Source organism: Hypomesus nipponensis, chromosome 28 (assembly GCF_054491055.1).
Source record: "Hypomesus nipponensis isolate SF chromosome 28, ASM5449105v1, whole genome shotgun sequence".
Lineage (NCBI taxonomy): Eukaryota > Metazoa > Chordata > Actinopteri > Osmeriformes > Osmeridae > Hypomesus > Hypomesus nipponensis.
In genome coordinates this window covers 12926513-12941131 of record NC_140388.1, presented here as the reverse complement: position 1 = coordinate 12941131, position 14619 = coordinate 12926513, and the positions used below count along the sequence as shown (strand labels likewise).

The following is a 14619-nucleotide window of genomic DNA, read 5'->3' as shown; positions in this document are numbered from 1 at the left end:
TTGTGACCTTGGGCAAGGCACTTCGCCCTATTTGCCTCGGGGGGGAATGTCCCTGTACTTACTGTAAGTCGCTCTGGATAAGAGCGTCTGCTAAATGACTAAATGTAAATATGGAGTCTGGCTAACAGGGAGAGTTGATACCTGGTAGAGTCCCCAGCTCCTGGGCTGAGTCAGTAGAACCTCCCAGTACTGCTGTTGTGATCTCACTGGGAAGAGAAAAAGACTGGAACTACTTTCTTCTGACTCATTAGTCAACTCAAGCTGATTGAGGCTGATTAATTCAAACTGTTCTCTCAGACTGACGCTGTGCTCCTCTCTCCGCTCCTCTCTCCTCTCCGCTCCTCTCTCCTCTCCGCTCCTCTCTCCTCTCTCCGCTCCTCTCTCCTCTCCTCTCTCCTCTCTCCTCTCCGCTCCTTTCTCCTCTCCTCTCTCCTCTCTCCTCTCCGCTCCTCTCTCCTCTCCTCTCTCCGCTCCTCTCTCCTCTCCTCTCTCCTCTCTCCTCTCCGCTCCTCTCTCCTCTCCTCTCTCCGCTCCTCTCTCCTCTCCTCTCTCCTCTCTCCTCTCCGCTCCTCTCTCCGCTCCTCTCTCCTCTCCTCTCTCCTCTCCGCTCCTCTCTCCTCTCCGCTCCTCTCTCCTCTCCTCTCTCCTCTCCTCTCTCCGCTCCTCTCTCCTCTCTCCGCTCCTCTCTCCGCTCCTCTCTCCGCTCCTCTCTCCTCTCCTCTCTCCGCTCCTCTCTCCTCTCCTCTCTCCTCTCCTCTCTCCTCTCCTCTCTCCGCTCCTCTCTCTTCCCAGGGGCTCATACTCGGTCCACGTGTCTGATGATTACCCAGGTAAGGATGCTCTCAGTCTTGGGATGTATGGGGACCAATCACTGCATGGAGTTTTGAATGACTTACTGTGCATAGCCTACTGTATAGCTGTATGTGCATGATCTATGGTGTTGTGATAAGCCCCCATTAAGAACCCAAACTCATTTGAATCTAGTATAGTAGAAATAGGTTTTGGGCTGGTAGTGTAACCTTATAACCACACTACCCCTTTACAAATAGTATTTATTTATTTTGTTCATTTGAGAAGACATCTTGGACTTTCTAATAATGTCAAAGCTAAATGTGACAATAAACTAATGACTATCATATTATTTTAAATGACCATTTATGAATATATTGTTTTTGTGATCAGGTACATAGTGTAGGCTACAAGAATACCACCACTTGGTAGAGAGACACATTACACTTTTACATGCAAGGAAATGGTAACGAGGACAAACTGATATGGGCCTTAACAGAATATATATATGAGGGAGCACTTCCAATAATAGCATCACAAAAATAGCGATTCTAAAACTGGTTGTTCCCATCCTTGATTGTGATTGGCTATATCGCGTTCCATGCCGTTGTAAAATCCAGCATAACCCTACAGTGTCCTCATAACATTCTTTAACATTTCATATTACTAAGCATCGAATATTTCAAATAAAAAAACACGGCAAAGGTGTCCATCTGGCTGTTGCGTGGCAACGATTTATGTAGGAACAATAGTCTACTTTGTAGTGGCGGAAGAATGACGGTTTATTATTCAACTATTTAGTTTCTAATTGTTTTTATTCATGAAACCATATCAAATATTTGTATTAACAGTTTTAGAAAAGCTCTCCGCTTCGCGTCGTGCCAAACGTGCCAAACTCTAAAATCAGCGCAAAACACGGCCTCTTGGGGCTTATTGCATAAATAACCACCAGACATATGCCGCCTAATCTTAATTAAGAAAAGCTAAACCGTTTCTGTTTTGTTTGGTCCGTTTCCTGTATTGGCAATATATCCACAGAATGTGTGGTCTACGTTCATGACACGGTCCTCCTCTTACATAATAAAGTTGCTCCTGTGCCACTGCTCATTAAACGAGCGGATTGATTCTACCGGAGGCCCGCGACATTCACATGGAAGTGCAACAAGCCGGAGCACTGGTCGCATTATGCTGTAGTTTCGACAAAATCACAGTATCAGCCTGACAATCCAGAATAAGTAATTCATTAGAACTTAATTCACTCAATGAGCTATAACTACAGCGACAAGAAAACCGCTTAAAGGTAGGCTGTCACGCAGCGGAATTTAATAATCGTGGAAGATTACTCAGGGGTCCTGGATTGTGGGAAAGGCACAGATACTCAATACGATGTTTCAAGGGGTTTTCCGTTTTAAAGAACGTTTAGTGGCGTTGCAACGTAATACTGGTTTATAGGCTACGTTTATAAAATATAATCAACTTTTCAATTGGAATATTTTCTGATTGTTAAGGACTGAAGTCCCATATTAGCCTACCATGTTTAATTGGCAAAACAACCTTGCCAAAGACACGCACATCCATTAAACAGTAGTTTATAGTAGTTTACAGTAGTTAGATGTTCATCTCAATTTAATCGCATCATGCACAACTGTTGCTTTATGGATTACAAACTGCGTCACTCAAAAAAAAAGTTAAGCGGAAGAAACTGTAGATGAGGATATTATCTTGTGTTCGACTTCATGCAGCGCCAGCGTCGCCTGCAGCCGCCTGCAGCCCGGCTGACTTGAAGTAGCCTATGGCATTCTCAGCTTCAAGGCAGCTGCAGCCGTCTGTCGGCGCCGCCGTTGCTGCTTAAGTCGAATACGCCTGTTCACTTTGTTCATTGATTAAGTTATTTTTTGAAGGTTTTAAAAATAAATATCAATAGGCTTGCTGAATGAACATGGGGAGGGCCAGCTAGCATGTTTGGGCGTATCAAGGATGACGTCTTCACACGTGATGTCTAACCAGCCTAGTAACGGGGAGAGATACAAGGCATGTAACAGGACCGCACTCAAACGTAGGATGGAAAAATGATCTTTACAAAAAAAACAAAAACAAAAAAAAGACAGTGAACCCCTAAACACTGTCCTAATGTCAACCAGAAAAGAACGCACCTCAACAAAGTTTGATCAAATAACCAATTAACTACATCAACCAATCAGGATCACACAGCCTAAACCAGGCCTGATCCAGGCCAGCTTGTGTAGTGGGCGACACCAGGAAAATGAGAGACACAGAGGTCTGTCCTCTGTGGAGGTTGAGGATATCATTCAGAGGAGGATAAGCAGCTGGCAGATCCACAACGACACCCTATTATTACCGCAAAAATGCAGCTAATCTGAATAATGCATTTCTCTCATGCAAGCAGATGGAAATTTCTGAAAGCATGATTGTTTTTTTATGGCTGTGTTTAGACAGTACTGTATTGTTAACATGCAATAAAACTGAGTTTGTTCGCCGATAACTGGAAATGATTCCTGTTTTTAAACCGTTTTGATACCCATTCATTCTTTTTTATCCACATTTAGACAACACATATGTGTCAAACTCTGAGAATGATGACGAAGTCTTGGTCACCAGAGATCCAATCCCTGTCATTTTTCATAGAATTGCAACAGGTAAGATGCAACTGAAGAATTCCAAAGTCAGACTGTATTCGGTGTGAATGTAAACTGTTGGGAACTAACAATGTTAATGTTCTCTAACGTTGAAAAACAACCCTATCCACAAACTTCAACTGACAAAACTATAAACAAAAAACACATTCATTATCCAGGCTTTTACTTGCTTAGTCATAGTGTGTGTTTGAAGAAGCTGACTTGATTTGCCTGCAGGGGGATTCTTGCTAATGAGACGTTTCTGTGTGCACAAACTTCCACTGTGACAGTTTTGTGGAGAGTCTAAGCACTGACTTGTCTGTAAACAATATTATTAATACGCCATTGTTTCAGCGCAGAGCAGATTAATGTCAACGCTTCGACTCAATTGAAAAATTGCTTTTCTGCTTTCCCTGCCTAAAATATCTTAGGCCTAAATGAATAAGGCACATATACCGATACCTACTGACTAACCCATTTGAATGTATTCCTTCCCCATCTGCTGTGAACAGAGATTAGGATCAATAATGATGCCAGCAGCTGCCTATCCATCAAACCTAAACTTCAGATCGACAAAAACCAGGTAAGACTGAAGGCACTGTGGCCTGCTTACGATGCAGGCAGAGCAGTAATAACCAGCACGCTCACAAAACAAGGTCGGAAGGGCCAAATCCATTTCATAACTAGATGCCAAATGCTTTGCTTTACAGTGTGTTATAGTTTGACTGCATTGGCACAGATTTGCTATTTTGAGTGTCGTTGTGTGGTTATCGACCGAGTCCTGCAGTATAAAGTAATATCTTAAATTATTCAGTGCCAATATGCCGTAGAGGAGGATTCTGAGGGGGACAACGATTCGGAGGAGTTCTACTATGGGGGTCAGGTAAGAGCAAAACTTAATCCTCATGAACTTTTATAACTTCGTCAAAGCTTTTATGTTGCGTAGGTTTTGTGATCTAGAAAAGTAGTTGACATAGTTCCTGTGTCCTGGAACTTTTGTGAAATCTGTTGATTTGTATTAATCGCCACCTTACAATGTCACGCTAGGACAAATGTCTACTTCTGTTTTTGCTTTTTTGAAAGAGGCGGCAGTTAACCCCCCCCAAATTAAAAATGGCTTCCACAGAGGAGTCTAACCTGAGCGTGACAACTTTTGATTTCACGGCAGATTTCCCAGAAGTCGTCACAAAGCTCATCATGTGTGAAGCACCTATATTTCAGCTCAAAGTACCCCCTCCTGCATTCCTCTGGGACGTTTCCATCACCGAAACAAACTGACCCACGAGAGATGGTTCTCTCAGTGAACCACACTGGCTGTTTAGCTAAAACCATTAGCGCCAGTCCAGAAACGTCGAGGGTGAACTTGGTTTGCACTCTTTTGACGGAGATGGAGTTGAGCCTCAGAGTGAGTGATTGGTGCCTGGCAGCGTGGGTTAGGATGCCGTGTCTGGCTACGATCCTGCTGGGGAACGGGCCCCCGTTGCACAGTTAGTCACAGTAATGTTCTCATCAACTGGTGACACGTATTGTACCCTGTTGAGCCGGCGTGTCGATGCAGAATACCTCCGTTATGCCCATTTATTATGCTCTAATATGATAAATCCTTTCTGCACACACAACCTTGAACAGTCTTAAAGAACTGGATATAGAGTTTACAGGAGAAGCGATAAACTGTGCTCTCATAACTACTTATGGCTTAATGTGCATCGTGTGTCAGGACAGTATACCATCATCTATTAAGAGCTGAGTCATAATAAAATAAATGATTCATACTTAACTTTCATGACTTCATACACTAAATATTTGTGTATTTTCTATACCTGTGGCGGCCAGAGATTGCCTCAACCATGAAGCACAATATTAATAAAATGCAATATTGATATTAATACATGTCTGTTTTCTCACTTGGATTCCCAATGTTTACAGTATTGAAACTGTGTTTTTGATGTTTACTTGTAGTCCAGGTGGGCCTACACAATGCGAGATCTGAAACAATGAAACAATGCTTTATTTTGTCTTTTAAGAGAATGTTTTTCATCTACTGAAGAGAAACCTGCTATTGTCCTATTTGTCCCCAGCTGGAGAGTGAATAGATGCAATAATATTCAACGTAATAACAATGTTTAATTCCATTTTATCACTTCTCTGAAATTGGACCGGCCACTGAAACCAAATCTGCGTGTTTCGGACGAGGGTGTTGTTCTTTCCAGCCCCTGGCCACGCCCCTGGCCACGCCCCTGGCCACGCCCCTGTCCACGCCCCTGCTCCTGGCCTGAAGCTCTCTTCCTGAAGCGATCAAAGCGGGAGAGAAGCACGTGTCGGGATTTCATCCCCAGACCACGCTTCTCTGATCTCACCAGACAATGCTGCTTTACCCCACCCCCACAAGAGGCCTAGGCTGTTGTGATTGGTAAGCCGCTGTGTCCGTCAGTCAGCTGACTCTGAACTCTGCTCCTGATAGGTGAACTACGATGGAGAGCTCCACAAACACCCCCAGCTGGAGGCGGACCTGGCGGCGGTGCGCGAACTGTATGGGCACCACGCGGTGTCTCTCAGGTAGGCCTTTCACCAGACCCCTCTCCTCCACCCCCTGTGAGTGTCTCTCAGGTAGGCCTTTCACCAGACCCCTCTCCTCCACCCCCTGTGAGTGTCTCTCAGGTAGGCCTTTCACCAGACCCCTCTCCTCCACCCCCTGCTGAGTGTCTCTCAGGTAGGACCCACAAACAACCTGCTGGCTCCTCCCTCTCACCTGAAAACCCTCCTCCACCCTCTCCCTTCTGGTTCTTTTGTACTGTACTAAGCCTGTGCAGATCTCCAGTCCCAACAGCACCACCCTCCCCAGGTGACCCTGACAGCCCCGTGCTGACTGAAGGCCCAGGCCTCAGGCCCTGTGTGTCTGGGACAGCCCCCTGAGGCCTGTGACCCAACAGGCTAACCTGCTCTCCAGCCCTGCAGGGTGGCGGCTAGCCGCTAGCTAGCTCTGCCACCAGCTGGATATCTGTTACTGGAGATTGATGAGTAGGTTGTTCCAGGCCCCCACACCCTCTCCCTCTCTGCCTGCTCTCAGCTCCTCTGACCGGGGTGATTTACGGGGTTGGGGACATGCAGCCCCTCCCACTACAAACACAAACACTTGCACAGGCCTGAGCATGCCTGTTTGTCTGTAGTAAACAATGGACATTGTACAATTCTCACTAGCTTGCCAGACTCTGTTTAAACAAGCAGAAGTCTGCTGTTTGTTGCTCACGGTCATGTGTTGTTGGAGAGACAGACATACACGACCTCACTCTGCGTGCTGTGGACGAGCCCTTCAGGGTCAGGGCGGTGCTGTTGTCACGATGTCAGTCAGCAGGGCCTGTCAGAGTGATGACGGGTTAAGCCCTCGGGTTACCACGGTCACCCCCAGGTTAACTGGTCGCCTCCCGCCCTCCTAATCTGTCATCAGCTAGCAGAGGCTGTGGAACCGTCCAATCAGCTGCCCCCGGGCCCTGGGGGAGGGTGGGAAAGGGAGAACACGAGGACCAAACGAGAGAGGTGGGAGTGAAGGAGAATGGTGGTGGGAGACAGTGTGTGTGTTTGTGGCCAGTGTCCTTAGGGAGTATTTTGTAGAGGGAATGACCTGAGTCCTTATTTTGTATTCTGAGTAGCACGTTTAACTAATGCAACTTGGTTGGCACTAGACTAATGAGACGATAAATGTTGAGGAAATTGGTAATATAATGTTGGCTCCAATCAGCCCTGTATTTTGAACTCTTGTGTACCCAGAGATGTGGCGAAACGTTGAAGTTTCATTCGGTCATTCCTGTAAATATAAATGTATAAGTTGTAAACGTCAGTTGACATCTTGGCCAACAATATCTCATCCGGCGTTACTTGTCAGAGCACACGACTGTGCCTGACAACCAGACTGATGTGCCTGACGACCAGACTGATGCTTCAGAGGAAGATGCAGAGCGTGCACATTTCCCACAACGGCAAAGCAAATTCTATTATGTGCTCAGAACACAGGGTTGAGTATAAAAACAGCTCTTTGGGAAAGAACACCCCCATCACTTGTCCTCTGTAGTACCTAGCGTACACTGCAAGGAGCCCCCCCTCCTCCCTCCCAGATCCGAGGACAAAACAACTTCCTGGGTTCGCAGAGAAGTGCTGTGAACTTCTACATTTTTACGAGTTGGAAAGTACTTTTTCTGCGACGTGTGCAGAGTTGTTAAAGCTAAAGTGTTTACAGCAGGTTCAACTGGTCGGTGGCATCTCCAGTCTGTGAGCAACTACAGGAGAGGACGTTCGAAAGTGTGTCTCATTCATCTCCTTTAGGAGAATAAAACTCAGACTCTAACACAGACTAACACTGAGTGAAGAACGCTGAGGTGACTCTGAAGGTGAACGAGTGTTCCTCAGAGGGGTGTGTGAAAGGGGTCTCCTAGGAGGGATTCATCCTTTCCCAGGGCGTGCTGCACATCCCAGCCTCTGCCGTCGTCATCGTGGCACGGTGATGTGTAACCATGGTGACAGTTGCCCTCAGGCATGGCAACAAAGTGGTCTTTGTGATCTTATGAAACATGACGGTATGGAGGGAACCTTTGGCGCACAGCGCTGATGATGAAATGGAACTCTGCATGTTGAAACACTCTCACACACACCGTCACTGTTTAGTTTAGTTTCAGATGATTTACTCTTTAAGGAAGGTATTCTGAATATGTGTGAGTCCCACGGGGCAGAATCAAGCTCACGGGTCCCTTTCTGTCCACTCACTCTTTTACATTCAAATGAAAATGTGTCCATCATGTTGAGTGAATTGTCCTAAGAAGTCTGTGTGTGTGTGTGTGTGTGAGAGAGAGAGAGAGAGAGAGAGGGTGTGGTGTGGTGTGGTGGTTTGACACATTCAGCATTTGTGTGAAACAACAGGGTTTCACTCCTACCCTTACAGAGCCTGTCTCTGAAGATTCCCCCTCTCATCTATCCCCATGACACCCTGGCATCTTAATGTGCACTGTTCCCTGAATCACTAAAGGATCAGACTTTGATAACTTTAAAGATGAGCTTGAAGACAGTTTGAAAGTTTGAGGCTGAGCCAGAGAGTGGTCTGTAACCTCTGGGATGATCGTCTGGGGACTTTCATCTCCGCTCTGCTTGGTGTCATCTTCTGTGTCAAGTCTGCCAACACTGTGTCAGCAATGTCTCTCCCCCTCATCTCTCTCCCCCTCCCCCTCATCTCTCTCCCCCTCTCCCTCATCTCTCTCCCCCTCCCCCTCATCTCTCTCCCCCTCCCCCTCATCTCTCTCCCCCTCCCCCTCATCTCTCTCCCCCTCCCCCTCATCTCTCTCCCCCTCCCCCTCATCTCTCTCCCCCTCTCCCTCATCTCTCTCCCCCTCTCCCTCATCTCTCTCCCCCTCTCCCTCATCTCTCTCCCCCTCCCCCTCATCTCTCTCCCCCTCCCCCTCATCTCTCTCCCCCTCCCCCTCATCTCTCTCCCCCTCTCCCTCATCTCTCTCCCCCTCCCCCTCATCTCTCTCCCCCTCCCCCTCATCTCTCTCCCCCTCTCCCTCATCTCTCTCCCCCTCTCCCTCATCTCTCTCCCCCTCCCCCTCATCTCTCTCCACCTCTCCCCCCTCCCCTCTTTCTTTTTCTCCCTCTCTCCCCTCCACCCTTTCATTAAGGGTCATTTGCATTCGTATTCAACATAGTCTGCAGATATTTGTCACCAAATACAGTAGGTAGCATGGTACTGCCTAAGCATACTAATATAATAGTTTATATACCTGTGTTGCTCAGGCTTGAGTGATGCAGGGTGTTCGGGTTGCGTATTTGCCGTTGTGACAAGGGAATTTCCTGCTGGGGATCAATAACTGATCATATCTGATCATCACAGTAAACACGAGTTCACACCCACGCATCCACAAACAGCATTAGCATATTGTTTACTAATAATTAGTAGGGATACTCATGCGCACACATTCATACTAGACCAACAGTGGCATTGAGTCATGCTGTGCAACCATACCATGTCCTCATCAGGGACAGCTTGCTGAGGTGTGAGAGTGGAGTGAGTATGATGATGGATGGTGCAGCCAGGGCCGTGCTGTGTGACTCACCACACCACGGCCCCCCAGGGTCGACCCACGGCTCCCTGCTGGAGATACTAACCCCTCTGTGTCATGGGTCACGTGTACATGAGTGTTTATAACGCTTACAGGATCATTCTGACATAGACTGTGTTTGTGTTTTAGTGTTGATCTATTGTCACTGCCTGCATGTTGAAGGGAACAGACTTTTCAGAGCTAATGACTGTCATTTACTGTGTTATTATCCTGTAATGCTGCAGCTTGAAATATCATGAGATGTGAATTAGAGTTTTGTATTACATTTCTCTACTTTTCTTGTGCTGTTCTAGGGAATACGGTGCAATTGATGATGTGGATATTGATCTGCACATCGATGTCAGTTTCCTTGATGTAAGTATATCATGTCCACCGCACAGCAGCAATGTCGAGATATTTGCTTGAATGTTAACACAAATTCTTTTTTTGAAACTACCGAAACATAAATGTAGACCCAGTTCCCCATGTAGCAGGGGATCTGTGTTCCAGCCCCCAGATGAGACTGTGTCTCAGGCACGACAGTGTGTTTGTCTCCTCTGGTGTGCAGGAGGAGATCGCTCTGGCGTGGGATGTGATCCGGAGAGAGCCGGTCATCGTACGGCTCCACTGCTCACTAACACAGTACCTGAACGGACCAGGTGGGACACACACACACCCAGAGAGACACACACACACACATGACCCTGTACACACACACACATGACACTGTTCACACAGCCTGGGAAGGTTCCACAGTCGTGAATGTTTCTTAGCTTTTTGCTACTAGCTAATTAGACACAAAATGGAAATCGATGCTTTCTATAGAACTGCAAGGGTGCCATACGTTAGTTCTAGCTAGCTGTCTGTTAGTCCTGGCCTGTTATTCCCCAGCAGTCAGGGTTTGTTATGAATCATGTTTAGCCTGCAACGAGACAACAGCTTGATGTTGTTTTTCTCTCTCAGTGCCCACAGTGGATGTTTTCCAAGTGTCCACAAAAGACCGGTTCGGTCTTGGACACCAGCTGAAAAAGTGAGTTAGAGTTTGTTTTCTGTTCTCATGCCCCATCTAATCCCTGCGTATCTGAGTCAACTGCTTGTTGTGCGACTCACTGCGTTGTCTTTACCCGTCTAGTGTTTTGCATACTCTTCTGATGTCTGAGCTTCTGTTGACAGCATTTGAAATGCAGAAGTGGCAAAGCAGCAATCAGATGTGTGTTTATATCTTTGGCAGGATCATGCAGACATTTGTCACCCAGCAGTGGAAGCATCAGGGCAAGGAGAAGCTCAACTGCCCCCACAGTAAAAAGCTGAATGACAAGAAGGTCAAATCTCCCCTCCACATCTTCTCGACGCTCCGCAGGTGAGGAGGGTGTCCTGCCCTGGCTGCTCACCAACACAGGAAGTTCTTCCCTGAAGGGAAAGTGATATTTAACACAGGAGAGCCTCGATCTGCATTGGTGTGCTTGTCTTCTGTTTAGTCATCTCAAGGTTGCTAGCTGAGCTGTCCATTCCTCAAAAAAGATGTTATTTATTTAGTTTCTAGTCCCTAACATCAGGTGACAGGTAACGTAACAACATAACATCCAATCCCTCCGTCACCCTCGCCTTTACCCCCTCTCTCCCCCTCCTCCTCCCCCCTCCAGATCCCCCAGCTACCCCCCCCCAGGCTGCGTCAAGAGCAAGAAGAAGTTGAAGCCCGAGCAGGACTCCAAGTCCCACCGCCTGCTCCGGAGGACCTGCTCCAGCACTGTGCGGCAGGCGGAGGCGGACGGCTGCCCCAAGCCCACGCACAAGTTCCTGGGTCCCTCCCTGTCGGCTGACCCCCGCATGGAGCCCTCCGGCCCGGCCAAGCCCCACCGCCTCCTGGGCCGGCCCTGCTCCTCCACGCCGGTCAAGCCCGAGGACTGCCCCTCTGCCCTGCGGCCCCCCCACAAGCTGCTGCCCCGCCCCTGCCCCGGGGGGGACGCCCACTGCGACCACGGCGTGGGCGGGCTCAGCGGGGGGGTGAGCGGTCTGGGCGGGGGCGGAGGGAGAGGGCTGAAGCCTCAGCGCTTGCTCACCAGGTCGTGCTCCGGAGCCATCAGGACGGAGGAGATGGACGGGCTGAGGCACCACCGCCTGCTCAGCCGCTCCTACTCCAGCAGCACCAAGATGGGCCGGCAGGACGGCCTGAAGGAGCCGGCCCCAGAGAGCCACCGTCTGTCTCTTACCTCAGGGCTCATGGGCATCCTGGCCCCCTCGCTCGCGTCTCCCCCACAGGTGGGTCTCTGGTCCTGCTCGTCTCAGCTACATTAACCACCTGATGTATTGTCCTTGAGCCCCAGGGAAGGTTCGTAGACTGTAATCATGTGGATTCATGTCCAGATTTTCACTCATGTGTTCCTCTCACTGCAGCCAAACCACGGAGCCAAGTCCATTCCAGTCCGAGACAGGGGCTTCCTTGTCCAGGTAAATCATCTCTTTGGCTTCACATTCCACAGACCATGAGCTCATATTCCTATTTGTCAACTAATAACGCAGATAGATCTATTCATCTATCGTACCTGTCTACCTGACCATGCATCAACCTACCCACCTACCTACCGACCGACCGACCTACCTACCTGTCTATGTTATCTGCCATATGGACCCATCCTGCTGCTGCTGCTGTCCTGCTGATCCCAGACCATGGAGTACGCAGAGCAGAGGATTCCAGTCCTGAACGAGTTCTGTGTGGTGTGTGACGAGCCCCACGTGTTCCAGAACGGACCCATGCTTCGAGTGAGTAGAACCCTGCAGTACCCAGCCAGAACAGGAGCCAGCAGGCATCAACATGGACTGTACTGTAACTCGAACCATACTCGCTCCGCCAGCACACACTGGACTTATTTCCAGTGAATCAAATATTCTTTGTAAACTACAAAATTATATTTGGGGCAAAGCTTGGTAAATGTCTGAGGTAAGTAGTTCTGGTGTCAAAGTGACATTTTGTAGAATTTATTATAAAAGGTAAATATAACTGTAACTGAAGTCACCTATAAAAACACATGTGGTCTCTGTTACAAAGTGACAAATAGTTGAACTCTAAAAGCTTTTCCCACAACTATAAATCACCAATTTTGGGTTATCTATAGCAGCATTACCAGTGTATGTTTTAGATCCAGATGTAACACTGATTGTGGCTTCAGTTTGAGAGGGTGAGTTGGATCTTATAAGGAGAGGCATCTTCAGCATTTACTGATGTCATCATTTTACCGTTTTCTACAGCTAGAGGCGAACTGCACTTAAGAGATAAATGTCTTAAGTACACAGTGCTGTTACACAAGACCAATTTCATACTCAACTAAAACAACATTTAACGGGTCACAATTCACCCAAATGAGATGAATAGACAGTGTATGAAGTGGTAAAGGATTTAATTTGAGATTATGCACATTTGCATAACACCCTATGAACCCTTTCAGGCATTTCATAACTGCTTTGCAGGATGGTTGCGATGCTTCAGTGGGTATCAGTGCTGCTGGGGTTGGTCTGCACAAATTAGTGTTCCAATCCGGATTGTGGAGATCCATACATCAACATCAGCGCTAACACCTGGTTTGTTGATGAGGGGAATTGAGTTTGTTGGCGTGGAACAGCTGATGTGTGCACCACTATATGATTGTGCACCCAGAGTGCTTTGGAGAACCTTTAGCTTGTGATTAACCTCCACAAAGTCCATTATTAAGTTATTCAAGGCTTGAGATAAACCAAAACCTGTTTATAACTTCATGCTGTCTGATCCCAATAACAAATATCTTTATGAGTTCATTCAGTTTGTCAGATCGTTCATGAGTGTATCTCTGACGGTATTTCACAGTCGGCAGTAAGAACTACAGCCTGCGTCAGCTCTTCTGGGCTCATTTAACCCAAAATGACCTTGTTGTTAATGAGCTCCAGACCCATTAATTAAAATCTATCTAACTGAATTAGCTGTGGAAAATATGCCTGTTAGGCAACTAATAAATATTTTGTTAATGATCTTTTCTAAAGCGTGTGTGTGTGTGTCTCCTCCACCCACAGCCCACAGTGTGTGAGAGGGAGCTGTGTGTGTTTGCCTTTCAAACGTTGGGCGTGATGAATGAAGCCGCTGATGAGATCGCCACAGGAGCTCAGGTGAAACACAGTCACACAAACACACACACAGTCATACACACACACAGTCATACACACACACACACACACAGTCATACACACACACACACAGTCACACACACACACACACACAGTCATACACACACACACACACACACACAGTCATACACACACACACACAGTCATACACACACACAGTCACACACACACACACAGTCACACACACACACAGTCACACACACACACAGTCATACACACACACAGTCACACACACACAGTCACACACACACACACACACACACACACACAGTCACACACACACACACACACAGTCATACACACACACAGTCACACACACACACACACACACACACACACACACACAGTCATACACACACACTCACACACACACCGCCATAACCTTGTCATGTATGACGGCCGACATACTGTAAGCCACAGCTTTCATTACAGAATAACAACATTGTATTAAGTGAATTCCTATGCAATGCCTAGCAACCAAACTTGGAGAAACGACCTCCTGTAGACCAGAGAGCCTAACTGGGACCTGCCACACAGTTTACACTCCAGTCCCCCTCAGGCTACACAGCTGGTTCTTCAGCTGGTTGAGGAGGTGGAATGGGTTCTTCTCATACAGGCTTGAAGTAAAAACGCAGTCATGAAGGTTGCTCCCCAGGAGCAAGGTCAGACAGGCATACAGCAGACTTGAAATGACCTCACAACTTCCTAACTTGAGTCTGAAAGGCGTCTCATTGTGTCTAGGTGGTGGATTTGCTGGTTTCCATGTGTCGGTCAGCTCTGGAGTCTCCCAGGAAAGTTGTCATCTTTGAGCCATATCCTTCAGTGGTGGATCCAGACGATTCCCAGGCCCTGGCCTTCAATCCAAGGGTAGGTTTCAAAACACAGAATTAATATGAATAAGGTTATGAATATAAATATTTTTGTTGTTGAATCCTTGCCATTTCATTTTTCTGATATCCTGT

At 47.4% G+C, this 14619-nt stretch overlaps 1 protein-coding gene across 2 annotated transcripts in view; it reads left to right on the top strand.

The window, feature by feature from the left end:
- The window catches only part of parp8 (poly (ADP-ribose) polymerase family, member 8), a 30120-nt gene that overhangs the window by 8341 nt on the left and 7160 nt on the right, over window positions 1-14619 (top strand). For both annotated transcript variants that reach the window (XR_014751031.1, XM_084694812.1), the window contains exons 3-16: window positions 793-830; window positions 3357-3446; window positions 3938-4008; window positions 4240-4308; window positions 5887-5981; window positions 9820-9880; window positions 10074-10164; window positions 10469-10535; window positions 10737-10865; window positions 11149-11764; window positions 11900-11953; window positions 12170-12265; window positions 13547-13639; window positions 14399-14524. Coding sequence is in view for 1 of the 2 variants with exons in the window: in XM_084694812.1 (XP_084550938.1) it covers window positions 793-830; window positions 3357-3446; window positions 3938-4008; window positions 4240-4308; window positions 5887-5981; window positions 9820-9880; window positions 10074-10164; window positions 10469-10535; window positions 10737-10865; window positions 11149-11764; window positions 11900-11953; window positions 12170-12265; window positions 13547-13639; window positions 14399-14524 (1696 nt within the window). In the remaining variant the exon portion in view is untranslated. The remainder of the gene's footprint in view (window positions 1-792; window positions 831-3356; window positions 3447-3937; window positions 4009-4239; window positions 4309-5886; window positions 5982-9819; window positions 9881-10073; window positions 10165-10468; window positions 10536-10736; window positions 10866-11148; window positions 11765-11899; window positions 11954-12169; window positions 12266-13546; window positions 13640-14398; window positions 14525-14619) is intronic.